The 14,920-nt window shown below is 44.2% G+C and overlaps 1 protein-coding gene across 1 annotated transcript in view; it reads left to right on the top strand.

Annotated features, from left to right (window-relative positions):
• LOC109974967 (receptor-type tyrosine-protein phosphatase mu-like) overlaps positions 1 to 14,920 on the top strand; it is a gene marked incomplete at its 5' end in the record, with an annotated part of 97,770 nt that overhangs the window by 79,950 nt on the left and 2,900 nt on the right. The window contains 10 exons of the mRNA XM_020625447.1: positions 2,326 to 2,402; positions 3,030 to 3,066; positions 4,183 to 4,280; positions 7,150 to 7,266; positions 8,242 to 8,396; positions 8,539 to 8,674; positions 10,630 to 10,779; positions 11,435 to 11,608; positions 11,906 to 12,037; positions 12,154 to 12,279. Of these exons, the coding sequence (XP_020481103.1) occupies positions 2,326 to 2,402; positions 3,030 to 3,066; positions 4,183 to 4,280; positions 7,150 to 7,266; positions 8,242 to 8,396; positions 8,539 to 8,674; positions 10,630 to 10,779; positions 11,435 to 11,608; positions 11,906 to 12,037; positions 12,154 to 12,279 (1,202 nt within the window). The remainder of the gene's footprint in view (positions 1 to 2,325; positions 2,403 to 3,029; positions 3,067 to 4,182; positions 4,281 to 7,149; positions 7,267 to 8,241; positions 8,397 to 8,538; positions 8,675 to 10,629; positions 10,780 to 11,434; positions 11,609 to 11,905; positions 12,038 to 12,153; positions 12,280 to 14,920) is intronic.

Below are 14,920 nucleotides of genomic sequence, written 5' to 3'. Positions count from 1 at the left end.
GTCTGTGCTGTGGCTGGAGGTCTCAAAGCAGGTGTAGAAGGTGTTGAGGTCATCCGGCAGGCTGTTGATGCTGGTGGTAGTCCTGTAGTCTACAATGTGCTGCAGGCCTTGCCACATCCGTCCGGAGTCAGCAGTAGAATAGAAGCCATTCAGCTTCTCTCTGTACTGCCTCTTGGCCACTGTGATGGCTTTCCTCAGTCTGTACTTTGCAGCTTTGTACTCTGTCTCATCACCTGATCTGAATGCATGAGAGTGAGCACGCAACATGTGGCGTACCTGACTGTTTATCCAGGGCATCTGGTTGGGAAACCTCCTGACTTATATGGTGGGCACAATGTTGTCAATACAGGTACTAATGTATCCGGTCACATACTCAGCATAATCCTGTACGCTGACAGAAAAGTCCTCTGAGGTGGCTGCAGCCTAGAATCAGCCATGTTTGACCCAGATAAGGCTACGTGTTAACATATCGTAAGCCAGAACATGCGAGTCTAGACTTGTAACATCTCCTCAATGAGAGTTTGACTCACGCCATTTAGGTCTTAATTTGTAGGGCCCAGAACTGTGACTCAGGACTTACTTGTCTTGTACTGGGACCTGTTGGTCTCGACTTGGATCTTAAATTTGGACTTGGGGTTTTGCTGAGGGTTGACCCTGCTGGCTTAAGTCACAGTTCTCATTTTCAAAGGCTACTTGTAATTTAGTTTTAGTCTTGTTTTAAAAAGGTTGTCAACATATTTCCCATCATACTTGAAATCAGCATTCATGGCTTGTGTTGCTATGACAACAGCTGCAGATAGAAGAAGTGCAAAATCCAGCTTTGTGTGGGACCTGACCTGAAATGTGTTGTTTAGGACTTGGGCCTTTACCTGGGACTTGTTAGCTAACATGGGAACTGACTAAAGATTTGTTGGTTTGGACTCAGGTTATTAGATGTCTGTGCCAGTTACAGCTATAGTTGCTCATGTTGCTATGAAACAGCTGCAGAAATACTGAAATTTGAAACTAGCTGAATTATTCACATAGGAAGAACAGCCTCCAGGACTGTAGGCTCCTGGCCTCGGTTATAACCTGGTTCCTTCTCCTTAGTTTAAGGCAGATGTGGTTTAGTGGGTAGAGCAGTTGTCTCCCAACCGGAGGGTTGGAGGTTCGAATCACAGTGCCTGCAGTCCACATGTCGAAGTGTCCTTGGGCAAGACACTGAACCCCCAAGTTGTCCCCGATGGTTAGAGCCATCTGTGTGAGTTGGTGCCGCAGATGGCTGCCTTGGTTCTATACCAGAAACAAATTCCTTGTGTGTAACATACTTGGCCAAATAAAGGTGATTATCCTTATAAACATGTCGGGCAATAAGTCCACAGCTGGTTGTTCTTTGTCTTTGTCCCCATCAGGAAGATCAACAGCTCCAGGTCTCTCACAAGCACATCGTAGTTGCTGAAACTAATGTGTGAAGTCCCAGAAAGTTAGCACTGACAGCTGCAGGCTGACAGCAATGCTGTAATTATGCTAATGAGGTGTGATAGAGGGCTACAGTGGCCTGCAGGGACTTCATGTTCACATACACACACACTTCCGTAGATTTGAGTTGATGTAGAAGCTGAAAACAATCATATCAACAATCAGTCGATACAAAACTTTCAGTGTCTTCTCAGCTTCAGTCTGGATGAACGACACTGTTACTGTTGGTGGAACAGCTCTGGTCATGAAGAAGATGTGTTTGATAGAGTTCACATTTGAAGTCTCTGTGTAAAATGAGGGTATTTGTACCATGAATGCTGCGTATACTGATATGAGATGAAGTTTTAAATACAGTATTTAAATACAGTTGTTCCCCCCCCCCATGTATCATTAGCCTGTTTCCATTTTAACTCCTTTCCCCAAACAGTCAAGCATCTTTATCTGAGATACGAACCAGAATGAGACTGAATGAGTCATTTTCTGTTTTCCATCCACAGTGTCAGGAGCTCTGATGTTTCAGCTGTTGTATCGATTAACATGCCAAACAGTGACTGGTGAATGTTCACAGTCATGTATGAAGTTCAGTGAACAGCTTTTAATATTTGTCTTGTCATGACAGATGAAGCCTTATTGTATTTTTATCTTGTTTTCAGGAACTGGGATTTAAATATCCTGTGAAGGTTGAAGTCCCGCCCCCAGTTTGTTTATATGGTTTAGTGAATGAATGTAATTAAGTGGTTGTTAATTCATTATTTGATTGTTTATTCAGCGCAGGCTAATTAGAGTGATTATGTTCAGCATCACCACGGCAACAAGTAGACCAGTTAACACTGTGTGTGTGTGTGTGTGTGTGTGTGTGTCTGTCAGACGACCACTCTCGTGTGCGACTGCAGCCTCAGGACGGAGACAGCGGCTCAGACTACATCAACGCCAACTACGTCGACGTGAGTAACACACACACACACACACTGTGGACTTTCTTTAGCTGCTTTAAAGGTCGATGGGAGACGTCCCGGCCAACTGTTTCCATGGTGACTTGTGACGGGTGTCGACTCTGTAAACAAACTCTGCAGCAGTGCTGTCCCTGTGAGGACTGCCTTCACAACATCTTCACACAGGTGTTGAGACACCGCCCCCCCACCCTAGGACCCCCTGGCCAAAAGAGACACGGAATGTTTGTGGTGATTTTGTGACTTTGTTGGTCGCTTTGTGTATGTCTGCAGTTTGATTGACTTTGCAGTAAGAAATGTTGTCACTTCAAACAGAGGTCTGAGGGTCAGCCTTCGGTATCTGGGCCCAAGTCCAGGACACCATTTCAGTAATCCATCTAATGTGCTCACTACTTCAAAAGTCTCTTTGAAGGTTTTAAGGTTCAAGGTCTGAAGCCGGTTCAGGCTGGGGTCTAGTTAGAAGTAGGGCTGCAGTTTTAGAGCATTTTCAGTGTCACTGATCAGACATGAATCCTTTTGAGTCCCTTTTCTCATTAAATTCATCTTCCCTCGGGCCTGTGATTTGTTGCTGACAGACTGTTGCTGGTCTCAGAGTTCTAACCATCACATTTTGCCTTTCAGGGCTACCACAGACCCAGTCACTACATTGCTACCCAAGGTAAGAGCAGAACAGCACTGACACTGTTCCCTACTTTGATTATGTAGCTTCTCCGGTTGCACTTCTGACAGGCTCATCTCTGCAGCCTGAAATCACAGATGTGTCCCAGAATACAACCTGTCTATAAGCATGACACAGGTGGTGGCGTGTCGTGGCTCATCATGCGACACACATCACGACCCCTGTCGCACAGACTGGAGAGGCACGAATTCAGTGTGGGACTAAAGAGATGGCTGCTTCTGATTCGTGGCGACACCAGGAAAACAGGACAATAGCATATCCTGAAGTGTTGATGCACTTTGTCAGCCTACAATGACTGGGCTGACAAAGTGCATAACACACCACCTGTGTACGGTGCCCTTAGGTTTCCTTCAGTCTCACAAAGATCCAGTGACAGTTGCATGTACGTCCGCATGCACACAGCTGTTGCTCACTGCTCATCCTGCTACAAGCACAGGCTCTAAGGGGCCCAGGTAGTAGTACACAGCTAACCTTCTGAGTTCATTGCAACGTTATCCTTCATGCTCACATCCCCTAAGCATAATGGGAGCTGTAGTTGCAACACGCTCTCTGTACTGTACTACACCCATATGTACTGGGCGATGACAAAATGAGAACAAAGAAACTAAACTCCTGGCTGAGAAAAAATCCTGATCCGACAAATCGGTGAAATCCCTGAGTATTTTAACTTTTTTTGACAAGAATGTCAACCTTGTTGCTAAGACTTTGTAGTTATAGAGAGAAGTTTGCAGGATTTGTAGCAGAACTCTGGGAGCTAAAAAAAACCCCAGCTGCAGTTCCTGCCAGGTGTCGCCAGCGTTCACTCTGCAGGTAGGAGCCTGCTCATGTCTGCCTGTGAGCATGAATGCAGAGTATGGAAAACACCTGCGGACAGGAATGGATTAGCATGAACTAATTAGCTCATCAAAACACAGACTGTCAACAGTGATTAAAAACGTTTTTCTGTGTGTGTGTTTGCAGTAATTAGAGGGCTTGTTATAATTCATGTGTGGCTCTGGTGTCACCTGCTGCTCCGCTGTGTAACACCAGCTTTGCTCTGTGTGTGTGTGTGTGTGTGTGTGTGTGTGTGTGTGTGTGTGTGTGTGCGCGCTCCAGGTCCTATGCAGGAGACCATGTACGATTTCTGGCTCATGGTTTGGCAGGAGAACACCGCCGCTATCGTCATGGTAACCAACCTGGTGGAGGTGGGGCGGGTGAGTCTGCACACACAGACTCATTGTTGCAGCCATCTGGTTGCTTCCCCTCTCTGATGAAGTGTGGGACTTCATTTCCCAGGGTGCATCTCTCACATCTCTGCTTTGTATTTATCCTTGTCTGTTGTTGAGACGTTTTCTGGCTCTCAATAAAATCTCCTGATTCACAGGTGTGTGCAGCTCTGCAGCTTCAGGTCATAACAAAGACAACATATAGCACAAGTGTGCGTTAAATCATATCTCAGATTTTACACAAGGGTATGACTGTGATGGCGAATATTTAATGCAGAGTATATCACAGGTTAACATGAATATGTAACCGCAAGGCAACGGTGTCGTTTGTAACAGCACAAAGTTTCATACATATGTAACTGCAATTTAATGACAAGCACAAATCTAGAACTACTGTTTACATCTATGTACACTCACCGGCCACTTTATTAGGTACAGCTGTATGGTTGTATGCACTTCAATGCAACACTTCCACCTTAAATTCAATCATTTGTTTATTACTGAGGTCATAGTTAAAGGTCATGTTGTACTGAGCTATATTATATTCAGAGGTGTTCCTAATATTCTGACCCTCTCAAGTATGTAGCTGGGGAGGACAAAATACAGACACCTCTGAATATATTACAACACCACCTTTAGCTATGACCTCAGTAATAAACATATGATTGAATTTAAGGTGGAACTGTCACATTAGAGTGCATACAACTATACAGCTGTACCTAATAAAGTGTCTGGTCACTGTATTGTACCTAAACTGTGACTCAGACTGAACTGAGAATACAACGAGGTATGTTTAGGATCATTGTCCTGTTGTAGAAGCCATCCTCTTTTCAGCTTCAGCTTTTTTACAGATGGTGTGATGTTTGCTTCCAGAATTTGCTGGTATTTAGTGGAATCCATTCTTCCCTCCACCCGTGCAATGTTTCCTGTGCCACTGGCTGCAACACAACCCCAGAGCATGATAGATCCACCCCCATGCTTAATAGTTGGCAAGGTGTTCTTTTCATGAAATGCTGCTCCTTTTTTTCTCCAAACATGCCTTTGCTGATTGTGTCCAAAGAGTTCTATTTTAACTTCATCAGTCCACAGCACTTGTTTCCAAAACGCATCGGGCTTCTGTAGATGTCCTGTTGCATACTTCAGACGTTGGATTTTATGATGGGGACGCAGATAAGGTTTTCTTCTGCTGACTCTTCCATGAAGGCCTTGTCTGTGCAAGCATCGCTGCACAGTGGAACGGTGCACCACCACTCCTGAGTCTGCTAAATCTTCCTGCAGGTTTTTTGCAGTCAAATGGGGGTTTTGATTTGTCTTTCTGACCAGCATACGAGCAGTTCTGTCCGAGAGTTTTCTTGGTCTTCCAGATCTCATCTTGACCTCCACAGTTCCCCTGATCTGCCATCTCTTATTTACATTTCTTACTGTGGAAACTGCAAGCTGACAACGCTTTGCTATCTTCTTGTAGCCTTCTCCTGCATTGTGGGCGTCAATAACTTTCATTTTCAGGGTCTTACACAGCTGCTTAGAGGAACCCATGGTTGCTGGGTGTCCACAAGTGTGTGCACAAGGTTTGAAGAGTCAAAGTATTTGTACAGCTTTGAAATTGGCATTTACCAATGACAGCTGTTGCTGTGCATCAGATCTAACGAGCTGATTAAGGTCTGATACCTTGTGAGAGACTTTGAGACTCTGGAACTCTTAGGGTGCCCAAACTTTTGCACCATGCCATAATAATGTTTTTATTTTTTATTTTTGTTCAATTTATGGCATAAGAAGTAACTATGCATCACTGTTTGCTGAAAATATTGTGCATTTTTTCCATTTCCAAGAGAAACTGTGTTAACATCTGTTCAAATAAAAAATCACCAAAATCTGTTATTTATCAAGGGGTGCCTAAACTTTTGCATAAGACTGTATGTCTTTGAAAGTCTAGAAAAGTGAATTTCAAACTTATGCATGCCATCAAAACTTTGTTTATACATAAACACAACTGCCAGACACACATACACGTAACAGTATCAACAGCGCACACAGAGCTGCACCTAATAATTGTTTTTATTTTTTTATGATATTTTCATAATCCATTTATCTGTTGATTAGTTTTTCATTTCATAGTTTAATCTAAAGAAAAAAACGGTGAAACGGTCTTGTTTTCTTGTTGAAACACTTCAAATATTCAGATTAAAAAGCATATTTGCCACAAAGCCGAGCTGCAGCTCTGCTCTTTTCAGAGGCTGAAAATTGACCGTAATCGCTTCAGTTCCAGTCACAAACTTTCAGCTGGTAACCACCTACAGATGTGGATGAAATGTCCTGTAATCAGGACAGACTGATGCGCTGAGAGTTTCTCATGTGACACTTTCAGATGACGGATAAAACCCGACTGCTCCTGAAATGGAAGGATTTAACCTGACACACACACCTGGCGGCATGCTCCCTGTCCCAGCTCTCATTACCCAGAAGGCACCAGGGATCTGTGCCCCTCTCCAGGAGCGCCACAGAGAGGGATTCTGAGATAGATCAGGCTGATTATCTCCCTCCCTCTTTCTCTTTCTTATACACACACACAATCATTTCAGCCTGATTTCTTCTCAGAACCCCCTCTTGTCATTAACCTCGGTGGTTGCTGTGGTGACAGTGCGATTAGCTCAGCAGTAATTAGCTGTTGATAAGAGAGGGGAGGGGGCGGGGCCTCTAATGAGATTTTAATATCAGCTGCTTTTGTTCTGTTTATGTTTCTGTTTAATTAATGAGCCCATTTGTTCCAGCCTGACTTTTATATCAGTGAATAAACAAGAGTCCTGACTGTGTGCGTGTGCGCATGTGCGTGTGTGTGTGTGTGTGTGTGTGTGTGCAGGTGAAATGCTGTAAGTACTGGCCTGACGACACAGAGATCTACGGCGACATGAAGGTGACTCTGATCGAGACGCAGCTGCTGTCCGAGTACGTGATCCGGACCTTCGCTGTGGAGAAGGTACAACGCACAACTCAAAACCTCACACACACAAACAACTTGAACGTCAAACGGAAATAGACCACAGTAACAAAATGCTAAATAAATATACACAGTCATTACAACATTTACTGCACTCATTTTCTATTACTTCATTCTTCACTGCATCTTCGAGGCAAATGTTGTACTTTTTTATTGTTCTTGGAAATGCACCAACACCTGGCTCCCAGCTGTTTTCTGTTGGTAACAACCTTATCGTTCATAAGCCACTGGTCGTATACAGAAGTCATTTTTTTATCAAGTGTTGCTGCTTTCATTATAAGATTGCTACCGTTTTATAATATGGGATGGATGTCATACAACAGCCAGTTTGTAAGTAGCTGTAAAAGAGCATTAGAGGAATGTGGAACTCACCCTGCAGCTGCTGGACAGCTCCAGTGCATCACCCACATATGTTTTGTATGTTGTTGAGACATCCTCCGTTAACTACGCATCTGTACAGGTGCGTTCCAAGTCAGGATTATTAGCAATAGGTGCTAAGAAAGAAAACTGGCTAAATCCAGTGTCTGCTCACACAGTACAAAGGCTCACATACGTTTGCAACTATCAAATGACCTTTAATCCATCTATCCATTATCTACACCGCTTTTTCCTGAACAGGGTCACAGGGGGCTGGAGCCAATCCCAGCCGACACTGGGCGAGAGGTGGGGTCCACCCTGGACAGGTCGCCAGTCTGTCACAGGGTGATCTTTAATCCTGGCTTCTAAATTTCTAAAGCACAAAGTGCGGGGAGATCAGTGAGGTAACAGTGAGACATAATCTAACCCAGCACTTGAACAGGGAGACGTTAACTAAAACTGAGGTCATAAGTTGGTATTTCACATTAAGTGTTCTGATAAAGGGACACCCTTTGAGCTAGTGTTAGGCTTTTAATGTGAAAGACCAGCAGGAAGTGTCTGGTTTCACTGACCACATGGTGTGTCTGTGTTTGCCAGAGGGGCGTGGCAGAGATCAGGGAGATCCGTCAGTTCCACTTCACCGGGTGGCCCGACCATGGCGTGCCGCTTCATGCCACCGGCCTGCTGGGCTTCATCCGCTGTGTGAAGGCCAAGACGCCGCCCACCGCCGGCCCCACTGTGGTCCACTGCAGGTACATGCACGTGGGTTAGGATCACGTTTATACTAAATAGATACATGCATGGATTTTAAGGAGAGTTACTACTATGAAAGCTACAGTAACATCAGGTGTTTGTTTCTTGTATATAACATGTTGGCGTGTGTGTGTGGTTCAGTGCAGGGGCAGGGCGAACTGGTTGTTTCATAGTGATCGACATCATGCTGGACATGGCGGAGAGAGAGGGCGTGGTCGACATCTACAACTGTGTCCGAGAGCTGAGAGCACGAAGGGTTAACATGGTCCAGACTGAGGTAAACATACGTTGGGTGAAAATACGCAGCTGTGCGAGGTCCAAGACTGGATCACAGAGTTACAACGAGCTGCTGCGTAAAAATTATGACACCTCTGCATTTTTCAATGTAAAGGAAAATTACACAGAACAAAGAGAAAAATCATAAAATCGGTCCAAATGTGAAATATAAAAAATGACAGCTAATGATAGATCAGACATAGTCTGGTTATTTACGGTAGTACCAGTCTCCTGTCACCCGACCTCCAGACATCCCTGTAGCCTCAGGCTCCTCTGTGTTCTTCCCGATTCTTCTGCCTATCGATTCATTTAAAAACACAGCTTTTACAGCCTTTCTGCGAATAAGGGAAAGATTTGATGTTCCTAAGGAGTGTTTCTCTGGAAGTGAGGCCTTTCCTATGTCCTCAGATGATCTGATGAACTGACATAGTGATGCAGAACGGTTCATGGCTGAGCACAAACACACAGCATTTTACAGTATATCATCGTTTTATTCACTTTGTTATTCAGTGTATGAGCTGCCCAGTATTCCCTGTATGTAGAAAACAGATGTGTCAGCAATATACTGAAGCTTACTGGCAAGAAGCCATAGACTTGATTAAATCTACCTTTACATGTAACAGACTGGGGAAGATGCAGGATCACATTTTACACAGGTCATAAACACTGACCAGCCACTTTGAGGTACACCTGTGCAACTGTCTGCACTTCACTACAACACTTCCACTTGTCAAAAATGTGTATATTCAATCATATGTTCATTACTGAGGTTGTGGTTAAAGGTGGTGTTGTACCGGACTACATTATAATCAGAAGTGTCTCTGTTTTTGTCCTCCCTGGCTACATACATGAGGGTCAGAATATTAGGAACTCCTCTGAATATAATGTAGTCCAGCATAACACCACCTTTACCTATGACCTCAGTAATAAATATGTAATTGAACTTGCACATTTATGACAATTTTACCAAAAACTGAAACATGTTGAGCTTCATAAACACAAATATTAAGGTGGAAGTGCAGTTGTGCGGGTGTACCTAATAAAGTGGCCAGTCCTCTTATTTCACATAAAAGAAACCATGCATTTTCCCCTTCATGTGTTAAATGTCAGTCTAATAGGGGGAAATATCATCACTGCTTCTGGGAATGCACGTTTATATCCAGACTGTGGACATGTTTCCAGTGAACTCGTTGGAATATTTAAAATCCAAATCAAGAGAGACCCTGGTTTTTCCCCACTGGCCCTTCCAGAGAGTGGCTTCTTCCCTTAACACACTATAAATTTCTCGATAAGCTCCTGTTAATTGCTAGTAAGCGTATTTTGCTCAGATGGGCTGAGACTGTCCCACCTCACATCCCATTATGGTAAAGAGAGATCTGGAGCACTTTACCCATGAAACAATATGAGCTGTTCTGAAACTCTTTGTAGATTAGTTTCAGATCTATGGACTTGACTGTGTGCTCCTTTGTGTAGAATCCCTTGCAGTCTTAGTACACGAGGTATTTGATGGATCAGTGGACAAGCGCGCGTGTCCTGGCCTGGAGGTTCACTGTAGTTTACAGTTACAAGACACCGAGTCAGTACCATGATGACGTAGTGAGTCACAGTTAGGAGCTGTACAGACAGAACCACTTGAGGTACGTGTTCATTACATTTTCTATTCCTTGTGCACGTTGGCTTCCACACTCAAACCAACATGTGCACCTCAGAGTCTCAGACTGCAGGTATCTGCTACAGCTCTGTCTAAGACTGTAACTGACAGGATGTGACAAAGCGATGACCTTCTGTCAAACTTCTGATGTCACTCCTCTGCGTTACTCTGTCCATCCGTCATTCTGCAGCAGCTGTGTGTTGACATAAATCGTTTATGAAGTGACATTTCAGCAGCACTTTGACTGACAAGAGGTGATGAGGACGTTTATAACGACGTCTCCCTCCTCTCTCTCTGTCCACAAGGAGCAGTATGTCTTCATCCATGATGCCATCTTGGAGGCATGTCTCTGTGGTGACACAGCGATTCCAGCTAATCAGCTGCGGTCAGTTTATTATGAGATGAACCGACTGGATCCTCAGACCAACTCCAGTCAGATCAAAGAGGAGTTCAGGGTAAGTTGTGTTACTGCGCCATTTTTAATCTAAGCCAAGGATAAGGAGTCCTTCCATCTTGAAATGTTCGTACCTTGTTTAGAAAAGGTAACAAACTGCACATTTGCTGTTGTGAATATTAATATGTTAACAGTAACAAGTCACTAGTTTTAAATCATAAGTTAACACAAGTAATAAACTAGTAAATGTTGCTAGGACTGTTTACAGGCTTTTCATTGAGAAGATTAAACACAGAGTTAATACCTCACTGATTAAATATGTTTCCGCAGCTCTATGTAAATGGCTAACAGAAAGGTTTAAAATCTTTCTATGACTAAAATTAAGCCTTTTTACTTGTTATTGAGCCAGTAATGATAATGATAAAATGCAGATGACCACAACGTTTGCTGTGGTAACTGGCAATAAGCTGATATGACTGCAGTTAGAATTAATAACCAGTCACTAAATAAAAGCCTGTTAAATGTTAATCTATAAATAAGGAGCAACAAGCACCATGTTGTAAATGTGGAGAGTCAAAGTTATTGTCTAATAATTGATTAGTTGAGGATCAGGTAATGATTTATTAGCATTATAAAAAATCATCTTATTATAAAGCTGTTTGAGGGGATTTCTTTAGTATTGAAACTAATTGGGATGGGTATTGATCCGTGCGCAGACCCTGAACATGGTGACACCCACACTGCGGGTGGAGGACTGCAGCATCGCCCTGTTGCCCAGGAACCACGAGAAGAACCGCTGCATGGATGTGCTGCCTCCGGACCGCTGCCTGCCTTTCCTTATCACCATTGATGGAGAGAGCTCCAACTACATCAACGCCGCGCTCATGGACGTACGAAACGCACACACACTTAGTGGCGGCTCAGGAGTTTTCAGTCATCTCACTTCATCTCCACCGTAGAACAGTTGCAGTGGTAGAAACGTAGGGGTTTACGTTTACATTTAAGTGTCATTGTCACATAACATTCCGAGTGCTGTTGTAGTCATGACCATGGATGTACTGAAAGGTAAAACGGCCCGAGGCCGCAGATGTACAGGCCCCAGATTTCTCTGCTACACATACACTGTCCCTTCAAATGTCAGCATTTTGTTATTTACGCAGCTGTGTGATGTAATTTCTTCTGTGCAGAGCTACAAGCAGCCATCGGCGTTCATTGTTACCCAGCATCCTTTGCCCAACACGGTGAAGGACTTCTGGCGTCTGGTCCTCGACTACCACTGCACGTCCATTGTGATGCTGAACGACGTTGATCCTGCACAGGTAAACACACCTGTGCACAGTTTTACATGCGACATGTGGGACTCAGCTTCAGGAACATCTGTAGATGACTGATAATTGATCAATAACCTCCCCATGTCCATCTGTCTGTGTCTCAGCTGTGTCCTCAGTACTGGCCAGAGAACGGCCTCCATCACCTTGGCTCCCTGCAGGTGGAGTTTGTCTCTGCAGATCTGGAGGAGGACGTCATCAGTCGCATTTTCAGGATCTACAATTCAGCCAGGGTGCGTTTGTTTAACACCAGGGAAGGCCAATCCCAGTCCTCGAGGGCCAGGAGTGTAGCTGCGTTTGATTTGAGTCTCCTTTCCTCCCTGAATCTCTCAGAATAATGTGCATTTGATCCACACTGCCCTCCTGTTTGAAGGCCACGATATGCTAACCCCTGGACACAGGAATAAAGCACACTAAGGTGGCATATTTGAAACATATTAAAGCTCCAAACACTGCTTGAGGTTGTATGGCAACCTGCAGTTATTGTGGCAGCTACCCCCTTAACCCTCAGATGTTACCGTACTGAGAAACATTTATAATGCACTGTATTTTTAATGGACTGTATTTTATATAGCGCTTTCTCACAGTGTGTTGCACTGGCCAAAGCGCTTTACAGAAGATTATACACCATTCACCCATTCACACACAACATTCACACACCGATGATGACAAGCTGCCATGCACCGGCACTAGTCAAGCCATCGGGAGCAATTCGGGATTCAGTGTCTTGCTCAGGGACACTTAGGCATGCAGGGAGACCGGGAGTCGAACCACCAACTTGCTGGTCAGGAGACGACTGCCCTATCTCATGAGCCACAGCCACCATCTCATGAGCCACAGCCACCCCAAGCCAGGATACTCTGGCTCTTTGAGGAAGTGTTAAATTTTGTCTGAAATAACCAATGAAAGCTGTCTCACTGGACACTTAAGACCATATCTATTTTGCACAGTATTTAGTTGACATAAAATGTTATTAAGGATATGAAATTTAAAGAATAGTGTATATTGTGTAACAAGTAAACAGTTGGATATTTTACATAAACACCTTTTTTGATATAACTTTCTAAACACCGCCTCCCTTCAGACAGCTGGCTGGTTTTGTATGGCATAAAACCCGAGCAACAAACAAGCCCAATCAGAAAAGTGCTGCTTGTGTTGTCACCATGAGGTATCTGCAGCCAGGCAGCTTGTTAACACCGCTGGGTTGCCACTACCTGTTTTAACTTTCTGAGACACTGTTGAGAAGGTTGGCATACTGTTAATACTGTTGGTTGTTTCTAAACACCGCCTCCCTTCAGACAGCTGGCTGGTTTTGTATGGCATAAAACCCGAGCAACAAACAAGCCCAATCAGAAAAGTGCTGCTTGTGTTGTCACCATGAGGTATCTGCAGCCAGGCAGCTTGTTAACACCGCTGGGTTGCCACTACCTGTTTTAACTTTCTGAGACACTGTTGAGAAGGTTGGCATACTGTTAATACTGTTGGTTGTTAATCAAACACTCAAGATAAACCCTTTTCTGATGTATCGGTCTAAAATTCATTTTAACAGTTCAATCTGGGCCTTTTGTCAACACCGTGAACTGTTATGCAACCTCACACACTCACTAAGACTTAGGTAATCACCCTCACTAGGAATTGGGTAACCAAACACTGAAAAATGTGTGTCTTCCCCATTACCACTGAAAAGTGCAAAGTCACTAAAATCATAGGAATGCCAATATCATAAACTCGACTCAATAACCACAGAGAGTATTAAACCTTTTCAGGAATTTTATATAGAAGCTTAACAGAGCTACAGCAAAGCAACAAGCAATAAAATATAAACCTTAAAATCATCAATGATCGGCTTTCAATCTAAATAAATCAACAACTACTAGTTCTAAACCTAAATTTAAAATGATCATACTGATTAAAATCATTATGGTTGAGCTAAGCTCTTCATCTCACGTCACCGATCCTCAGCTGGCTCTGGGCGGGCGGTAGCCGATTGGGGCAATCACTTGTTCCTCTTTTTTCCTTTTTTCCATGATTCAAGCTTTCACAAGGGAAAAGAATTTACAAACAAAAATATCAGAGCTCATCCGGTTCAATCCTCAAAACTCTCAAAGAGAGAAATAGGACAAATTCTAATAAACAATGTTTTTCAAATGTCTATCAACAGTCTCCTTTTGGTCCAAATCTTCATAAAGACATGAAAATGTCTAAAACTGTCTTCTTTGCCAGACATCCTTTCCCCACCAGGCCAGGTGGATTTTGGCTTTTTGTTAAAATTCATGATTTCTTCATTAATCAGCTTTGTAGCAGGAATTCAGTTTCTCTGCTGAACTGTGAGGCTCTGCCACAGTTTCATCATCCCACATCAGCATGCATCCTCCTGCTCTGACAGGCTGAACGCCTGTCCACGCACCCAGAAAAGGGTGCTCCCTCTTTAGCATGCATCTTCCTCTTCTGACAGGCCGATGCCTGTGTCCAAGCACCCAGAAAAGAGGCTCACTCCCTCATTGGCATGCGTCTTCCTCTTCTGACAAACTGATGCCTGTGTGCAAGCACCCAGAAAAGGGGCTCCCTCCTTGTTGGCATGCGTCTTCCTCTTCTGACAGGCCAATGCCTGCGGGGGAGCACCCCCAGAGGGGTGCCCTGTCCCCAGACTGCCTCTCCGCAGTCCTCGGTCTCCTGGAAGTCAGATGGTCAACCAGAGCCTCCAGCCGCAGCCGTGAAATAAAGAGGCTCACTCCCTCATTGGCATGCGTCTTCCTCTTCTGACAAACTGATGCCTGTGTGCAAGCACCCAGAAAAGGGGCTCCCTCCTTGTTGGCATGCGTCTTCCTCTTCTGACAGGCCAATGCCTGCGGGCGCGCACCCCCAGAGGGGTGC

Source organism: Monopterus albus, unplaced genomic scaffold, assembly GCF_001952655.1.
Source record: "Monopterus albus unplaced genomic scaffold, M_albus_1.0 scaffold355.1, whole genome shotgun sequence".
Lineage (NCBI taxonomy): Eukaryota > Metazoa > Chordata > Actinopteri > Synbranchiformes > Synbranchidae > Monopterus > Monopterus albus.
Note: the sequence above shows the minus strand (reverse complement) of the source record. Positions and strands in the feature narration are given on the sequence as shown.